The sequence below is a fragment of the Manis javanica genome, chromosome 6, assembly GCF_040802235.1.
Source record: "Manis javanica isolate MJ-LG chromosome 6, MJ_LKY, whole genome shotgun sequence".
Classification (NCBI taxonomy): Eukaryota; Metazoa; Chordata; class Mammalia; order Pholidota; family Manidae; genus Manis; species Manis javanica.
Window position 1 is genome coordinate 79335626 of NC_133161.1, and position 20625 is coordinate 79356250.

Genomic DNA, 20625 nt, shown 5'->3' on the forward strand with positions numbered 1-20625 from the left:
CTCTTCAGTCGTATCTACATGACTAAACTTTTTTAAGTCTATATTTTTTTAATTCTGATTTTAAAGTCTAAAACTACATTTTAGAAGTCAGGTACTTTGGTCTTATTATATTTATGTCTGGTATGGAGTGATAACTAATCACTATCACTCACTAAGTCCCATTTCGGTATTTACACATTGATACTTGACTGTACAAATTGAAAAATGCAGTCATCCAAATGGACTGTGTTAGCAATAAAGAGTCCATCTGGATTTAGCAAACAAATTATGGGAATGAAGTGGTGGATAATTGCTGTCTTGTGTTCATTGTTGTGTCTCCAGAGCCTAAAATATGTTTTCAACCAACATGTATTGGTATTAGTGAAAAATGAAATATAAGAAATTAAAGAGTTTAAGGTCCTCCTCAGGGAGACCATGCTTAAAGCAAGGTGTCCAGAGTATGAGGAAGATGAAGATAAACTGGGAACATCAGTCTAGCCAGTTATCCTGACGATTATATCCCATGTGATTTTTCTAGTAGGAAAAAAACTTTCACTGATTCTATATATTCAGAAATTTGTATTGCTACCACTGTTTCAGGTGACATTACAAGAAGTACTAAAATATTATATTAAGAATTTCTTAATTATTTCCAGAATCTCTTCCATTTGTATTTGTCATGGTTCCTTTGCAGATTTATTAATTCAACTATAAACAAACAAACATTATACCTATCATGGTTCTGGCACCATGCTAAGTTCTAATGTTTCAGAGAAGAGCACTTTAAACATCATCCCTGACCTTAAGCAGTTTACATACTCTTATGTGTTATCCCTTATAGTTTCCAGGACTTAATGTATTACCTATTAGTACAATTAAGTTTTATCTCATAAAATTATATCAAGTCATGTCATGCCATTTAAAACATAAGGTTTTTTCATCATTTATTTTATAGGGTTTATGAATTAAAGCATGCATAATTTTGCAGTAATACTGTATTATGGATAATTTTCACTCCCCATCTGTCTGGGATTTTAAGTTTATATTTACATCTGAGTTATATTCTTTAGTATATTAATAACAAATTTATTTTTAAAAGATATTAATTTAAGCTGATCTGTTAAATGACTTTTAACAAAAACTTGAAAGGTTGGAAACCAACAATCCTCTTGCAAGCACAAACATTTAATGTTAGATTTTGTTAGTATTTTGCAGCTTCTAGAGAAATACACAACCAAATTACATCTATGATAACTGTTGAGAAACATTTGTATGGTTTTTAAGATATCATGAGAAAGGCAATATCAGTCTCTAACAGGTAGTTATAAGTAGGTATTATTGTGCTGGCCTGAAAATGATTGCTTATCAGTTTATGATTTTGTAGAAAGATTACAGCCTGGACACATCTCCTCCCACAGATAGTTCTACTTATCTCCCTATTGTCTCTGCTATATATTATTGTCATTATTATTTCTTTGGCACTGAAGTAAACAAAATGTATTTGGGCAGGGTTTAGAGAAATATTTACTTTCAACATTCTATTCTATCAGACAAAGTTCATACATGTATTGTGGCCTAGCAATTGGAATATTTCACTGTCAAACTTTGTTTAATTTTGCAGTAGGAGGAAAAAAAAAGCCACAATGCATTAAAGCAACTGCTATATATATAGTGAAACTAGCAGAGAAAAAGTTTCTGTATTTCTGTTTGAGCCTTGTAAGTCATTCTATTTAACATGAAATAAAATTTAAAAGCATTAACCTAAGCATTATGGTAGTTTGACAAGGTAAATAGACAAGGTACAGATTTAGGGTTATGGTAGTATCTGATACTTTTGGATTTTAAAAAGAAAGACATTTAAAGTCAACCAACCAGTTACTTTACCATAATATCATCTCCAGGAGACTGTGTTCATTATGTGTCCTCGCTAGACTGAAATACCAAACCTCATATAAAATCCTGAATCAAAGCCAGTACTATGTCCTTTGCCATCTTGAGGTTGGTTTTAGGAAAACACCCTGGCTAATCACAGAACATTCCAGTGGTTTCAGTTACATCCAAGATAGTTTTATTCTGGGGGAAATCAAATCCCAATCAGAGTATAGAAAGAAAAATATTCCTTGGTAATAAAAATTTCCATTTTAGAGTAAAATTTTAATAGGTAATAAGAGGTGAAATAAAATTGGCATCGGTGTAGAACTCTAGAAATGATTTTGAATTGCCATTATATATTCAAAATGGTAATAAAGTACTAAGACAAAAACTTAATTCTAAAACTTTACTTGTAATCTTAAATCTGTATTTGAGTCTTATTTACTGTGTAATTTGGAACAAGCTCATTAAAGTCAGTTGAGCCTCAGCGTCTTCATTTCATGAATTTTCCAAGTTTTTAAAATCAAAATTACTAGTAAATGGTATACAAATCAAAATCTTTTAAAATACTTGAAAATTCAACATCTATACCTTGTTAAAAATATTCAAAAGGTATATAAAGCTAATTTTTTACTTTACTCATGGTAGAGTTTTCTTTCCAGTCCAGTCAAACAGTGTTTTACTTTTGCGATAGTGGAGTTTCAGTGCATTTAGTACAATGGGTTTTATTTATAGTCCTATTGACTGCAAAAGATTGCAAGGTAGTTGCATAGATAATATATGCATTTTGAACCCAATTTATGCAATGTTCCATCAACAGCTGAACAAATGATAGAGTTTAATTTTCATTCAAATGTAAAGCATAATTGATGCTTTCCAAAACCTCATCTATTAACTTATTCTTAAGGAGTATCCACATGCTTAGCATCCGGAAAGATATGTCAGAATCTCCTGGGATCAGCAGGTTGAAAAGCTCTGCAAGTGTGAAAGTTTAATAAGGACTAGATTAAAATAGCTGGAAAAATATAGTAAATTAAAGTCATAGGAGATCTTGAAAAGATGCTAAGTTTTTAAATTTCATTTTTACTTGAACACCAATTAGCTTTGCAGTTGAAACCAGTTTTATAAAGAAAGGCGTATGAAGCGACATTTGTTTAAAATGGAAGTCATACTCACCACCAGCTATTTCTCAGAAAAAAAATATAGCTTATTTAAATGGATGTCAAATTAATATATTGTCAATTAAAATTCAACTGCTGGCAGCATATAACGCATCCTATTCCAAACTGTTATTACTTTCTGGTCTAAAAAATAAATAAGCATCTTTTAATTAAGGGATTCTAGAATATTAATTTAAGAATGTTGAGATCATAAAGTAGTTCAGTGAAATTTGGTGTGTATTGGGGTTTGTTTTGTTTATGTAGGAAATAATTCATTTTCATCTACCTTATAGATATTTAATTTTTTGAATTGTCAATGAACATGAAATGTATGAATATTAATCAGCTTCCCTTTTATGTAGTTTTCCCTAAAATTTTCCCTTTTATGTAGTTTTCCCTAAAAGAACTTATACATAACTAACTTTCACTTCAGTTATACTGTTAATGCTTCTAAGAAGCACTTTCCTTGCACCTTGAGTGTTAAATTTACTTCAAGAAAGTCTGCATGATGTTAACTGCTTACATACCCACGTTACCATTTCTCATGTGAAACTGTTGGAATGAAGAATTTATTGTGGAAAACTTTGCTGAACTGTCCTAAATTCTCTGTTTGGAGTTTTTGATGCCAATATTGTACAAACCTAAATATAATAGCTTTGTCTTTGAAAGCTGAAAATCTGTGATAAATTTTCCCCTTGATTTTTGTGACTTGATACTATGTCTAAAGATCATATTTTTGCATGGAGAAAATTGGTAAATATTCATTTCATCATAGTTGTCTTTTGATTGACAATTCCTATATAAAATTATTGTTTAGTATCATTAAGCTATAAAAATGGGATACTATGAAAAATCTCAGAATTATCCTATTAACTTAATTTACATCCTCTATAATTTATCTCATTTGTGTCTCAGGCAAGTTATCTTAAGTTTGTTAATAAAATTGTGTACTCAGCTTAGATATCAAGGTTTGAAGTGAAAATGTGCAATTTTGCATCACATGGGGGTAATTTAAACCACAAAAGTGGATGAGCTCACAAGGAAAAGACTGTAGCATCCACAGGAGAGTGGAATGGACTCTCCAAGGCAAGGAGAGTGGAAAGAACTCTCCAGGTAAGGGAAGTCAAACGCGTGACAAATGCCTGGAGGCTGAGAGGCTTGAACCCGACTAAGAATGAATAGCTTAAAAAGGGTGCCAAGGCATAATGAAATATAATAGAGGAAGCAGTCAAGAAGAAATGAATGGTCAATAGTGGTGTATAAAACAAGGAAATCAAGAAATAATAATTTTGACTGAAGTGTCTATTCAGCAGTACAGCACATTAGTGATTTCTGCTTTTGAGAATCGTAGACCGCTTCTCTAGAGTAGAAGCTAGACTCAGGGGGCTGTGGGATGAATGACTCTGAATGGGACATAAACAAGTAAAGACAGTGAGTATAGAACATTTGGGTTATTTTCAAAGAAATTACAGCTAAGCTTGAAGGATTAAGGAAGACTTCTTTAAAAGGTATAGTTGCCTGTATCTCATATAAAACTTCAGTGGAAGGAACAGAGTATAATAGGAAATGTGAAATAGGAGAGAAAGGGGAAAATTGGTAAAGAATTCATTCATTCATTCATTCATTCATTCATTCAACATATTTATTGAGACCTCATAAATAGCAGAAATAATCCCAAATACTTAGCATATGGCAGTGAACAAGAGAGCCAAAAATCCCTCTCCTAGGTAAGCCTGTGTGTGACAGCGGGTGTAGGCAGGAACAATTACAAAGACACATGAAACATATCTGCTGCCCCTCCTCACATCCTATCAGCCTCACCTGTCATTCACAGTGTGTCTCTTACTTTCTACCCCAGCATTTCTCTGACAGCAGCAAAAGGGCACACAGGAGTCACAACTGAGGGTGTGGGAGATTGAACACCTTTCTGGACACCCACTGAGTCATGGAATGAATAAGTACTTCTCTGGCACAAACCTCAGTGAACAATTTTGAGAGTCATTGTCTAATGCCCTCATATTTTCTCTCAGTGATAAATTTCAAAATCCATCTTTTTACTGACTTTTCCTCCATCTTCTCAATCCTTAGCTCCCACTCCTGCTCCCTACCTGCAGATAAGAGCATATATATATATATATATGTCATATAAATACATAAATGTCATATATGTATATGTGTCCAGATAGTGATAGATGCTAAAGAGAAAAAAGCAATAAAATGATATGGGAATGTGTTATGTGTGTGTGTACGTGTGTGGGGGAGAGAGAGAGAACGAGAGAGATTTGAATCAATACTATGTGTCAAACGTATTTGTGAAGTGCTTCACATTTATTAACTCATTTAATCTTCTCAACAGTCCTATGAGGAAGGTACCATCATACTCATTTTTCAAATAAGAAAACAATTACAAAGTGTTTTTTTATAAATTGCTTATCTCACCTAAACTCACACTTCTGGCCAGGTTTGAGTTACTCTTTGGATCCATGCAGTTTGGCCCCAGAGTCCAAATCTTTACACTGTCTTCATGGCTCAGCTTCAGTCACCTCCCTAGTGAGGCCTTTTAAGATGATTCTTCCCAACTAAGCCTCTTTCCCGTCAACCTCCTCTGAGACCCCCAGGCAGTCTCCTTAGTGTTGTGTTTGTCACTGCTGAAAAAGATAATAGAGCACATTCCAGTGAAAGTGAATCTAAGAGGATATAAGCTAACCTGTCCAGGAGAATAGCCATTTGGTGGTCTAAGTTCATCACAGAACAGTGGTTATTTATGTAGAGAACCTTTATTCATAATAGGCTTTAGTAGAACACTTCACTGAAGTATATTGGTGATTATTACTTCCCTTGTTAGGACTTCTCCAGATTAGCCTGTTGATAGAAATTGAAGAGATTATGTGCTCTCACAAAGACCTGGTGTGTAGGCCTTAGCACATTAGATAACCATTTTAATATAATGAAGTAATCTCATCCCAGTTGAGCTCTCACAGCCCTTGACAAGTGAAAACAGGCCTAATACTAACAGCTCATCATTGGTGTCTCAGGTGCTCTCAGCGAGGCCATGAGCATACAGATTTTCACAGAACACTGACCTCACATGGGGCCACTCTCAGACCAGGAAGAACCAAGAGCCAAGCAAGCCCATTCTGTAATCATGTTTGAAAACAGACAAGAACATAGACATTTTCCAAACCACAAAAAATTACCACATAGACCCCTTTTCTGCCTAGATGAGTCATTGCTAGGTCTTTACCAATCACTGCTTTACCTCCCTGTGATCTCCCTTCCTTCTAAGGAAGATTTATAGAGTACCCAGTCACAGAATTACCTCTGCTTTCAGACAGCATCTAAAGCAAAGTCCCTCTTGCCTTGAATCCTCCCGCAAACCACCCAGCACAAAACCAAACATCTAAGTCCTTTCCAACAGTCTCTCGCTGAGCAGTCCCATGGCATCCCTTATTGCAATGAGTAATAAACCCAGCTTGATCACCTACAGATCTGTTCCCAATGGTCTTTGGCTGAAGGATGTTACCCATCTTACTGTCTGCTCCACATAGTTAACACATGTCTGTGCAATTTTTTCCACATGTCTTGCTTCCCAGTTACATTGCTCCTTGTGGGCACCAGTTATCTCTCTGAAAACATTTGTTAGTGTTCTATGTTAATTAATTAATGACCCACTTTGCTAATGGACCAAACAGTTCTCATTTTCTTTTTCTTCTCTAGGAACCAACTACTATTTCAGCAATGGAGCTTTCCACTAAGCAGGTACCATCTTTATGTACTACAATCAATATTTTACATTTTGTTAATTTTGCATTTCAAATAGATAAACATTTATGATCCATCACATTTTATGGATTTATTAGCAGTTGTTTAAAAAAACAAGGGACGAAACAGTCTTACAGTTAGCTAATAGAATAAAAACTAAAGATAATTTTCACTGCCCACCTGTTTTAGACAACCATTCTCATATATGTCCTATAAGTATATTTCTTAGTATATTTCAATAATCAGTAGTATTGCAAATTTTCATTTGGTCATCATAAGATAATTCACTCAATAGTTATTTTCATCTATCTGTCTATCCTTTGAAAATAACATTGGTGGATATTTCAGAATAGAAATAACTGTAATTTAATTAGCATCTATAAACAAAATACATTTTATAGGCTAATAAAATTATGCACTGGACTATATATGTCTGGAGGATCTGACTTAAAAGTTAATTTTAGTTTGTCAGGAGTATTGTGTGCTTGAGAAAACATTTAGTTTGGCTAAATATAAAAAGGGAGACAGCAACCAGTCACTGCCAAATGATGTTACTGAACCCTATAAATTCAAAGGTTTAAGGGCAGCATGTTAATAGTCCCTCCATTCACACTGAATGAACGCTTTGGCAGGACACTTAAGAAACACAAATGACTTCTAAATGCTAAATGATAAGTACAGAACAAATGCAATCTTAACTTCTAATAAGTTATCTTTTCCCCATAAATGTTACTTAGGCTTTCTATACAGTTTGCCATTAGTAACTACAAAAAAAAAAAAAAAAGAGGCTTGGATACTGAGTTGAAATTAGTTATTAAATAACCCAGCAGAAAAGCTAGACTGGAATAGGGAGCCCATTACTCCCTGGTGAATGTTATATATAGTAAGTTGTTAAATATGAGAACCATTTAGCTAATCTTAATCCTGAACTGTTTACATGTATCTCTGGCCATGCGTTCTCCCTTGTATAAGACAATACAATACTGTGCCCATAAAATACAGAGTATATCCTTTTCCACACATACATATCAAAATAGATTGATAATCTCTAAGATATTTAGAGAAACTCATAGTGCAGATATTATTGACCTGATACTGTTATCTTAGACTTTGTAACTATGTGTTCACCTGTTCTTGTAATCTAAAATTGTCAAATGTTGGCAAGTAAATCAGGGGATTTCCATGGTGGAAGCTAGACTGATAAATTCTTTCCTTCAATGATTTTTTAAATATTTATTTATTCTCTGCTAGGCTTCATTGTCAGTCTTAATTATGTCATATCTAGTTTTGTAAAACATTCCCTCTGTTTAAAAAATTATAAAGCTATTTTGAGAATTGCCTATTAAATGTAACCCATTTCACCAAAAAAGCAAAGAAAAACAGTTCATCAATTTAAACTAGCATGATAGAAGAAAGTGCCCCTAGCTTTCATTTTATATTACTGGACGTTCGATTTCCTTTAAACGTGTCTCAGTTGCATTCATGCTAACAGACATTCTAAAAGTGAGGCAACAGTTTCAAGAGGGACAAGTAGTGTTGCAACTAATTTTCTGGATAAATGGACTCACCTCCTGCTTATCACCTGCAACTTGTTAAAGAGGATAGTGAGAAAGCCTGTGGTGATGTTAAATTGGGCATAAAAAGCGTATCAGGTTACTTGCTAGTGATGACTGGATTATGCTCAATGGTGCCTGCAAACCTACCCCATATTTCACTTAGCATATTTTGAAAATCATTTATTGCACTGCAGAATAATTGTTAAAATGAAATCTAGCCATGGAGTTGTATTTAATTATTCACGTTTTATCATACTTAAGGCTTTCATTACAATAAATTCAATTGCCGTATTTTCGGTTTTCTGTTCTTCCCATGTGTTTTGTCTCTGTTTTTCTCCTAAAGAGATGTGACAGATTTAGGTACTGTTATTTAGATAATAGCAACTCCTTTCTAACTCAAATGTCGTATTCTTAAATATCTGTAAGTATGAATTTTTCTCATGCTTCTTGAAAGTTATTGACCAAACATAGAGATACTTTGATTAGGTATGACCAAACAGTAGTTTTTTAAATAGTAAGCACCATATAAAGTTTGGCATGTCCATTTTAGCAGTGTCAACTATGTTGTGGATAAGGTGCCACCCCTTTTTAACTAATTTAATTGTTATTTATTATGTTTGTTTCATTTTTTATCACATTGAGGTTGCTGGCCTTCAGTACAATCTAAATTTTGTTCTTTTTCTAAAAAAAGATGATTTTGGCAAAGAGAAATGAAGGATTGTAGGGGGAAAAAAAGAAATTCCTTCTAATTAATTCAGTTCTTTTAATATTTTTCCAATCATGGTCAACTGTTACCACACACTGATTCTGTAGGTACTTTAAAAGAGGTATAAATAAATCTAGTTTTTCTCTCAACAAACAGCCTAACAATGCCTCATCTTTTCTTTCCAAGGACTTTAACCACCATTTCTTAATTTGCCAGCCATGGTTTTGTAGCACCTTTCAATATAATAATAAAAGATGAATATATTAAAAGGTTAAGCATCTGTAATATATACTATATTCTCTGTATACTCTACTGTAGTGCTATAAACAGTTTTCATTTACTGGAATGGAAAAAGCAAAATGCATCAGGGTAACTGTTTCCACAGTGGCTCAGCTGTTACTGTCTTACTTCTTCTCCCTTATTTGTATTAAGATATAAACAAGTTGGTTAGCTTTAAGCACAACATTATTTTGTGTATAAGTACTCCTTATAACCTTAATAGTTTCTTAGATTTTAATAGATACTTCAATCTGCATTCAACTTATCCACTTACTTATCTGTGTAGTCTATCTTTGATTTTTTGTAAGTGCAAGTTTAATTATATATTCCTGATGTCAAGCAGTTTTTTAATATTAAAAAAACATACCATGGTTCAGAGATTGGCTTTTCTGTAACTCATTTTTCTTTTACATAGTGGAACAATTAAAATACAATTAAAAGTCTGAAGTCTTTTCCACATGTACTATTACATGTTTCAGTATTTACTTAACTTTTATTTAAGGCTTGCTATAATTATTATTCAAATGTTTAGTGCAAGAAAAGGACTCTGTGATACTAATTAAAATATGGAGAAATCTCAAAATAATTTTATTTGTATTTCATTTTGTATTTACATAAATGTAGCATATTGTCTCAACTTTGTTAATCATACTGAAATCATAGTGAAATCCTAGAATCAGATGCTGCTAGAAAGTTCTACCCCCATAGTCTGCCTCATTTGATAACTCCAAATGCATAAAGATTAATGGCATTGTAGAACATTTCATTGTAAGATCCAGTTAAACACGCACATGTTATGGATAAGGAAGTTAAGTCTTAGAAAAACTGTGAATGGCCCAAGATCACACAGAATTCATGTAAGGCCAGACCTAGAATTAGAATGCACACACCCCGATGCCCAATACAGCACTTTTTCCACAACACCCAAACTTTTTGTTGAAGTCTATTGCACCAGCCAGGGTCTACTTGATTCCCGTCTTTGATGATCATTCAAATGAGAAGTAATGTAGTAGTTTTGTTTAAAGTAAACTTCTTGTAGGTAGTGCAAGGGTGCAAGGACAAGACAGTTGTTATTGAACCAAACTTTTTACAAATGTAAGCACCAAAACTTTGCCCTTTCCCTTTTTATGGCAAGGCAAACTATACCACACAATGTCAGTCAGAAGTGTCAGAAGCAAATGATCCCTGCCCCGAGGCCAACCAGAATACATGGCAATGAGATCATCTGATTAATCACAAGTATTAATGGTAGAAGTAAAAAGAGGAGGCTATCTAAGAACAAAAGGAAGGTTTGAATGCTACATTGCTCTGTGTCTTACTATCTCTTTGAAAATTTTATTTTTGAGCTATAATTGACATAACTGCTATTACCTTCCTTTATCTCCCTTTGGTTTTATACTTATCAAATACATCTGTCTTAGTCAAGTATTTAGATTTTGATATTGCTGTATTTTAAATGATCACATTATCTGCCAGGCCTTTGGAGAAGCACTCAATAATGGAATTATGTTTTTTGTTAAACCCCACAAATGGATGGTTGTCTTTGATAAGTTATGTATAAGTAAAGCTTTTTTAAGAAAAAAAAGGTTTGAAAACCAAGATAACTTTTGTCATAACAGAAAACTTTTTCCACAGCAACAACTATATATCGGTTCCACTGTGGGGGTCGCCCAGCTCCCTCTACACCGATGTGATATTTACGGGAAAGCCTGTGCCGAGTGCTGCCTCGCCAGGGACCCGTACTGTGCTTGGGATGGCTCCTCCTGCTCTCGCTACTTCCCTACTGCGAAGAGGTAGGAGAAGCTCTAGAAATAAATACAAATGTTCACTATTTGTCTTAAGTGATTCCATTTTGGGAACAGTTTCATCTAAGTGCATCATCTTTTTCTGATGAATAAAATGAGGCTTAGAGAGGTTTTTGGTTCTTTCTTTCTAAGTAGTCAAAACAATCAGAAACTATATAATAGGACAACTGGGCACTAAATGTAATGGAACAAATGGTTTTAATAAATTAGTGAGGGAAAACTACAATGTTGTAATAATGTCCTTGAATATTTGCACGTGGAAACTCTAAAGTGTTGTAACTTCATTTTATGCAGGGGAAAAACTGAGGGTCAAAGCCACAGGAGAGTCACAGCTGTCATCCAGACTGGGCCTTGTGCCTTTTAACCAAGATGCTCTTTTGCCCCAAAATATCCTTCCTTTTCTATCCAGCAACATTCTGTCCTGGTTTTACATTATAATAAGGCAATTTATTTCTTTGAATAAATAGAAAACTCTCAGAGTTTTACCTTTTGAGTCTTAGAGAGTACACAGAGACCCAATTATAAAGAGTCAAGAAGAATTATTTCTAGTTCTGAGGACATCACATTTTTGTATCATTTTGATTAACTAGCATTAACATGTATCTTTATTTGATCCCAAAACCTTAAAGGCCATTATATGATCATAGTATCATCTTGTATTTGGAGTGTTTGAACCTGAACTAAGAAGCCACATATTAAAATATGTATTTATGACTCTGCATATATGTATTACACAAGTATCTAAGTATACCCTTGATAATATTTAAAACTATTTTTTCAGACATGCTTGAATTAAAGTTGCTAATATATGTCGAGAAGCTATCTAAAACACTATGTTTAGATAAATGTAACCGTAAGTCTCTGTCTAGGAGATTGAATGCTTTGGGAATAGACATGTGATCATTAATATAGTAGGATACTCAGAAGGTGCAGTTATACTTCAGGGAACTCTTAGAAACATCCTAAAAGTTGTACACAAACTTGGTTTACTTTTGCTTTAAAAAATAAAAATACTTTGCTAATTTGACAAAATAGTCATCTTATGGCCCCCTTTCTCTTTTGGTATTTACCAGTCTTTAAGAAATGAGCAATGATAGACAAAAGTTACACACAATGTCTTGCTAACATAAACCTAAAAATTAATGGTCTAAACATCAACCTATTGAAACATTTAAGAAAATCAGTGTTATCAAGCCACTGCATTTTAGGAACAATAAAATTTGTTTTTATTATAGCTAATGTTTTACAAGAAGCCACAAAAATGGATTTTTTTCATTGCTAGTGAGGTGTGTTATACAAATTTGGATCATCTTCAATGTTTGGAAAAAAACAGTGGAGGGGAGAAAGAACTGCAATGTCTACTGAGATCTTCCGAGTACTTTAGAGAGCATTGACTATAGCATTAAATCATCAACTACTTCCATTTAACATACAATCAGCCCATATCAATTAAAATACAGTTATCTTGTTAATAATAATATTAAATGCAAATATTATATTAGTTTATTCCTTTAATAAATACAATTCTCTTAAATTTTCAACATTCAGAATCGACATAACATGCTTATATTACTTCATATACCTACTGATTTTGTTGGAAGTTAACATTTAAACAAAAACTTAGTTAAAATTTAAAACAAAAACTTAGATAATGTGTTACTGATTAAAGAAACCATAACTAGTTTAGTAAATACCAATGTGCAATTTTTGCAGCAATACAATTAAAATTAAGATTAAAATTTTATGGTTCCTAAAGTCAGTTAGATCTAGAGGGCTTTTAAAGTTACTTGAAAAATGAAAAATTCATGTTTGAACTAAAAATGAATTTTATTACTTTCCATTTGAAAGTATGTAACATTGTCTAATTTAGTAACAGTCCATTTAAATTTTAAGTTTTTTTTAAATAAAGATCAAAATAAGATCACAACTGCATCTATAGTAAGCTAAAATGTACGTATTTGAAATGTGTTTATCACATACCTGTAATCTAAGACTGAAGGAATTATCATTAACACATGTTTGTTGTGCCTTGAAGATTTTACTTAATCCAATTTCATATGTCTTTGAAAAGGAGGGTTAGAGGCTTCACAATTTATATATTCTTTGTGATGGCATTTTTCAAAAGCTTAAATAGCAGTAAAAAATGCCTTCCCAAATGCTTTGTGGTTCATGTTTCACAAGTTCTCTTGTTGGCACAATTTTGAAATGTGCAACATCTGTTTGATAGTCCCACCAATTCTACAAATAGAAATCTATAAATACCTTGGGCTTCTCAATTTATTAATACAGTAACAAATTCCATGTTTGCAATTCTCAATGGCCTTTGTGAGCGCTTTTCAGGGAAGGTAATTAACTTTGCTGCAAAACAACACCCATTAAAATAGATGCAAAAAACAGCTGGGCACGTGTCCCCAGTCCTTTCCAGTCTGTTACATAGTCAATCCATTTTTAGCCTATTTCTCAAACTACATGTTGCGTTTCTTCCACAGTGGTTACATCCAACCTCCTTCTTCCCAGTCAACCATTAGCAAGGTGTAGAGAGAAGACACCCAGAATGTCCTACAACTAATATGATTTGAGTAGTAAATTTAGGGGAAATTAACAAAATTTTTCATAACAAATTAAGCTTTTCCCGTAGAGGCAGGTTCCTCATCTTTCTTGCCTTCCTCTGACAAAAGGAGGCCCCGCTCCTCAATATTTGTTTTTCCTTTTGCTTTGTATTCTCTTCCCAGGTAAACTGGTTTTCAATCATAGTCATAGGATCACAAAAGATACGTTTGATTTTAAAAGGTTGATATAGCAGCTAAAAAAGAAAATTAAAAACTAACTTAAAAATATAATTTATAATCTTAATACATTTAATTAACAGAAGTCTGTTTATGGAATTATGTGTAAATACAAAAAGGAAGAGAACATTCATATGAATATTAATTTTCAAGCTTACTCCCTTATCAGTGATCAGGAAAAGAAGTTTGATTTGGTGTTTTGAAGAAACGGGTTGCAATTCTACATTTTGTACTCTTCCTTCCAAATGTAAAATGTTAAAAATTTTAGGGTTTCTAGATGTTAGATTGATTGACATCCAATAGCGAAAAAACCATGAATTTTCTATTATCAGTCCTAATGCATTGTTAATACATTTGTACACTGTTTCTCATTCTAATCTTCTTGGAGACTTCCCTTCCAGGTATAATGAGTTGCTTTTAAGAAATCTTTTAGTCAGATGTAGATGCATCTCTTTCTTTAAGCTCCTAGAATCTTTGATTTTTGACTCTTATTAATTCTTATGTCAAATTCCCAAGAGGGAATAGAGATACACTAACACCTTTTAAATGTAATTGTTTTAGACGCACAAGACGACAAGATATAAGAAATGGAGACCCACTGACTCACTGTTCAGACTTACAGCACCATGGTAAGTTACAGCAGTTTTCATCTTCCAAACCTGCCAACAACCTGGATGAAATCGTAAGTGATAGGACATCATATCCATACACATGCAGCAAGCCACACAGTTGTCCCAGAATTCTTTAGAAGTGTAACTGGAGGGAAAGAAAATCTAAGATAAAGAAAATTCTAAGAACACAAAGCACTGAATTATATTTTATTATTGTAAGTACAATAAATTCAAGGTTTTAGACCCTTAAGAAAACTTAAAGCTCAATATTCTCATGCGCAGGAAGAAGCCAGGTATAACCATGCTTTCATATATTGTAGCAACCTAACTGTAGTAGGCAACAAAAATATTCATTTAACCATATCAAGAAGAAAGTGTAGTCTTAAAACAAGCCATGCAAATCATTCATTAATATGCTGATGCTCTAGACCCAGTATATTGTCATTGGGCATCGTAGTCAAGTAGAAGATAATTCAGTCTTCACACTGATTTGCTGGTAGGATGTTCCCTTGAACTGGGGGTTTTGGACCAAGTTCATTAATGCTTCCTAAAAGATGTCAAGGCCTGTTAATGTCAAGTTGCTTATTTAATGCTCAAATCAACCAATCTTCAATTAAAATTGTAGTGTACGTCATGCCTGCACCTACATCAACCCTTTACAAAAACAACAGTGACGCTATGCTTCCCTCTGCTGGGGACATGTATCCATGACATCACTGCTAACAATCAATTAGCAGTTAAAAATGGCTACAATGTAAAATGTAAACACTTTACCTTTTAATTTAATCCTAAAAAAAGGTCTAATATTTTTATCAATTAATTTGGATTTTTTATCAATTAATTTGATCTAACTCTGTGTGTATTCTTCTCATGAATGTTAAGAAAGGAAACATTTCGTAAATAGCCCCCCAACATGCATTCCACCACCTACCTACCTTTCTGAAAGTCACATCCTGCTCTGTATACCTCTGTGTGCTGTTATCTGATTCATGAAAGCTCACGAAGTTGTTTGGGTGATGCCAGTACTAGGACCTGGGGAGCCACAGAATGAGCCTGCATTTGCATCCATTTTGCTTGCAAAATTTCCTCAGCAAGGACTTTCCTGTTAACTGTTCCCATTAAAATGAAAAAAGTTGCCACTAAATTGGAGCAACTGCTAATGAGTTTTTGTCTCTGTAGAGCTATAATGTCTTGCTGCCGCACCCTCCTTAAGGTTTTCAAATGGCAAATTTCAGTTGGACAGCAAAGCATTCACTAGTCCTCCGTTAATATGTTTCATGTAAAAATACTGAGCTCTGATCACCACTGAAGCGATGCAGTATTGTGAAGTCTTAATTCATTATATTAGAGAATCTATCTGCCTAGATACAGAGAAACTAATGGCAATAACTGAAAGTAAAAAAAGAAGACAATGTAACTAGAGCTTATTTCCAATCCTACTTTAATCTCCACATCAATATGGGCCTTGCTATTTTACTCTTTTTTCAAAGACAGTAACATATGCAGTATCTTGAATATTGTAGATCTTTCATAAATATTTGAATGAATTACCTAAATATTCAAGCTATAACACAGATACTGGTTTTGGTGGTCAGTAGAGATTTGAACTAAATAGCATCTGTTATTTAGTGTGAAAATGATTTAGTCATTGTTATTAACATCATCATGTTCAGAAATGGAATTTCTCTTAAGAAACATTATTTTCAACTAATCAATTAACCAATAAATAATTACTATACACCACTAAGTGTAGGATACTATGCTATGTTTTGAAGATTGCTAGAGTTACTGAAAAATCCAATTTGTTCAGCAATCCAGTCCCTTCATTGAACCAGTTAGTATTTTTTCAAAATGACATAATATATGTGCTGGAATTATGAGTCAATATGTACAAAGAAAAGCTGGCCAAAAGCATATTTATTTTTAGTAAGATGTGAGACTGTGGGTAAATACATGCTGTTGACTGTTGAGTGAATGGGTCATGGAGAGTGCTTCAGATTGTAAAGTTGTGTCTTGAAGAAATTAGGGCAATAAAAGCTGGTAAAAAAATAGGAATATATAATTGCTTAGCTATAGAAAGTCAAATAAATATGAATCAGTTTCTCTCCTGGTTCTTCAATCAGAATGCATACTGTAGGGGGAAAAGGGAATTGCTTTGGTTCAGTGTTTCTGGATCTTAGTAAGTATGTGGATAAACAACTCTATGTACATGCTCATGATATATGGGAGGAAATGGTAAAATAGCCCAAGAAGCTCTGCAGCAATAAAACATTGCTTTTTTGAGGCCTCTTTTCCCCTTGTCTGCTTGTATTGTTAATTGACCAAACAGAGAAAATATATACCATAAATTACAGTAAATTTCAAATGTTTGGAAACTAAGTCAGGCATTCCCAGATGGCCAGGCTGAGCCTCACCATTAGGATTCAATGAATTATCTTGGAATAGGTGATGTCAATATTTGAAAGTAAAGTGGGCAAAAATCCAGAGCCCAGCCCTGTTAAATCATGTATGTTGTCTTGCTTATGTCACACCTCACTTTGAATAAAATATATGTGCTCGTATGGAAGCATAAAGACATGAGATGTTTTCACAGAAAGCTGCTCAGCAACTTGAAGCCAAATTACATACTTCAGGATGATCAGTTCCAGCTGTAATGGTAAACATAGCCTGTAACACTCTATATTTTACATATCCTGAGCTTTTAATAGAGGAAATATATAAAACAACTCAGCGTTAAGGTGGAAGAAATCTCACTCTCCATGAAACCTTTAGCACTCACTCAGCACTCTGCTCCCTCTCATGTAAAGGCAGCCCTAATGGTGAGCTGGCCTAGGTGAAACAGAAAAAGCCAGGTGCACTTTCCCTTGATCCAGCACACCCTCTTTCATCACTGGTGGCCATTCTTCTAGGAAACTTCAGCATAAAACTTTAAATATGTATGTGTTGGCAGTTCTTGTCTTCCCACTCACCCCTCATACAGAATGCTGAAGACAACCTCCAGGTTGTTTCCAGTACCTTCCCTTCCCTAAAATAACTGTTGTGCACACAACTGGGAGTTTGACTTTGCATTCAAGGGCATAAGTGGCTAAATCAGTTTGCCTTTAATGTACTTCCCAGTTCCCCTTCTTTACTAAACAGGGGCTGCATTATGATCCACGGGTCCAGAAAGAAAAAAAGCTCACACCATAAGTAACTACATTTGTAAAATTTAACATCATCTTACGTTTAGGCCTTTAAATTTTTAAAGTATTGTATTGTCCTAACTTCTAGTTCAGTGACATCACTGACTAGCTCTCTTGGCTGTTATACATATATGTGTTGCCTTTCTAGCATCCTACAGCAAAACATCCACAGGATTCAGTCTTCTTAATTACCTCTACGATTGGCTCACCTCAATTTATGTCTTAGTTGGCATCAAAATCATTCCAGAATTTCATAAAATATCTTTGGAAATGTCAGCTCTATGGTCTGCAGAGTGGTAAATGTAGTGTTCTAAATAAAGCGCTAATCTGATCTGTGCCTTAGTTCCTTTTATACAACGTAGAAAACCCAACTATGAATCTGAGCATTTAGTTCCAAGAGAAGCCTCAGGATTTGATACATGAACATGATGCCAGCCCTATAAAAAATCCCTAACTTCAGTAAATTACCAAATTGTATCACGTCTAAGATGTCACTGAATGCAAGATTCACCATTATTTTATGTAATGCTAAGAAAGAAAAACTGCCCGAGATGGACAATCAAATAAATGATCCCAGCATCAATCCAGGACATAGTATGTTCTAATATTAGTGCAAAGGCGAAATAAACTCCCATGGAGAAGAAGATAGCATGGAAGACTTTTGCCTATATCAGCCGAATACATGGGTGGTGGAAAAGGGAAAAAATACTCCCTGAACCACAGATGGTGCTGAGGAAGGTTTACTTTCTGAGTTCACACCAACAGGGGCACTACAAACCTCAGATAAAACTTTAAAAAGGTATCAAGTTAGTAGGGCCTCACATGTCTGGCAGAAGGAAGAACAAATTCTTTCTGGACGAAGGCACCTTCAGCTCACATCAAGAGCAACTGTTATGACACATTCTGATATCAGAAATGTTAAAATACAAATCAGTGTGCATCCGAGAATGAAAGTATTACATCATTATCTTCTATAAATTTGGTAAACCCTTTTGAAACTATTTTCACTCAGTGTAATCAGCACAGTAGTCCTCTTCTGATATTACCTTAGGCACGTAGCCCAATTATTCTTAGTGTACATGAGACATGCATACACAACTTGAATAAGAAGATATTTGAAATATTATCATTATTCCTTATTAAAGTTTTTCAATATGTGATCAGAGTTCACCCAACTGCTTATGTACCTATAATTTAATTGTTGTAAATGAAAACTTTTAAGGATACTGTATTTTTTAAATTCTAAAACTTATAAGAAAAACATATTAAATAAGTACAACATGGTATTTTCATTATTGTTTATGGAAGTTTTCTGCTTCAACAAATGAGTGTTTTCCATCATCTCCTATCATATTTCTTATGAAAGAGTAAATTGAAGTCCATGTTTACTTATTTTTAAATACAAAAGTTTCTATGGTAAGTAACTTTGGCATATAGATTATATGTGCTTTCTTGATAAAGCACTTGCTATAAATTCATGAAAATAAAATGTAAATGTTCAATATAGACTAAATATTACAGTACATATTTTCATACTCGTGTTGTTTTTTAAAGTAATTGAGTTTCAACCTACCCTATACTAAGAAGCACTGTAGCCTCTCATATTGTAAGGTACTAAGAACCGTATTGAATTCAACTATGCAAATGGCTTCATAGTTAACTTAATAACATATCAATTTCATTTTTGTGTTTTAAATTAATAAATCTCTTCAAAATAAGATACTAGTGATTCTAATTCAATAATTACCTATGAAAAATAAAATCAAAAGACCCAGATCATACCTCTTTGTTCGTTTATACATCTACCTATCTGTATACTTATAAGAACATTTAAAACAAAAATCCACAGGAATTGGGCTCAAGAAAGACTAGAAACTACTTGAACTGTAAAATTTTAAATGCTATATTCAGGTTGATAATTGATTCCCACAACCAGAGACAGTTTTTAATTTAGGACATAAAACAAAGTAGTTTAAAATTTAAATTTATTTTAGCAAACTGATAAATTATAAGTTTAAATTTTCTCTAACGTTTCACTAATTGAGTCTTTTTGTACTTGATAAATAGCTTTATTAAGCACATGGACTATAATACATATGCATGCATTTCTAATGCATACCTGCATCCAGACTCACATTCAACATTTACTGAATAACTGGTTGGTATAAGACATTGAAGAAACATTGTGCTAACCACTATCTTGATAAACAAACAGGATCCCTGTTATATAGTTTAGTATATACTATAGAATGTAAGTGCACTGTAATATATATGAGATTATTAAATCATTGTTAGCCATCTAAATAGTCAGGTTCAAAAACATATATGATTGTTAAAGATGAATGAATATTTTATCTTCAAATTTTTTAATTTTACATATTTTGTGTCTTCCCAAGAGTTACTGATTCATTCTTGATTTGCCTTTTCAGCTACTGCTACTTAAAGAGATATTCATTCACTTGAAATTGAATTAGAATCTTCTCTATTGATAAAGTGCCCATTTTATTTCTGGAGAAAATCCTCTGAAATACAGTAAAGAAAATTGAAGTAATGCTGTTTGCACTTAGGAAGTGCATATCTACAATCCTTTCTATGTCACCAAGAGTCGATGGGCAACATTTCCTTTCCTCCTTTGCTTTACCTTTAAGACTGAATATTACTGAAAAAAATATACAATATAAAATATTAAAACTACAATGTAGTGAAAACAATTGGAATTAGATTTATCTTTATGTAGTTTAGCAACTAACTGTATTTACTAAACAATTAAAACAATATGCAGTCATTTGCCCTCCCCCCAAGTTGCTTTACTTTTATATTCTTTATTTACAAAATTAGTTTCTTTAATAACCTAAAGGGGGAGAACATCAAAAATTATAATAGAGATCAAATAGTTGAACAAATACATGGCTCACTACCTCACCCAT

At 33.4% G+C, this 20625-nt stretch overlaps 1 protein-coding gene across 6 annotated transcripts in view; it reads left to right on the plus strand.

Annotated features, from left to right (window-relative positions):
* Nucleotides 1-20625, plus strand: part of SEMA3A (semaphorin 3A) — a 442921-nt gene that overhangs the window by 407963 nt on the left and 14333 nt on the right. For all 6 annotated transcript variants that reach the window (XM_073238902.1, XM_073238903.1, XM_073238901.1 and 3 more), the window contains 3 exons: nucleotides 6729-6770; nucleotides 10950-11107; nucleotides 14467-14534. In XM_073238902.1, the coding sequence (XP_073095003.1) occupies nucleotides 6729-6770; nucleotides 10950-11107; nucleotides 14467-14534 (268 nt within the window). The remainder of the gene's footprint in view (nucleotides 1-6728; nucleotides 6771-10949; nucleotides 11108-14466; nucleotides 14535-20625) is intronic.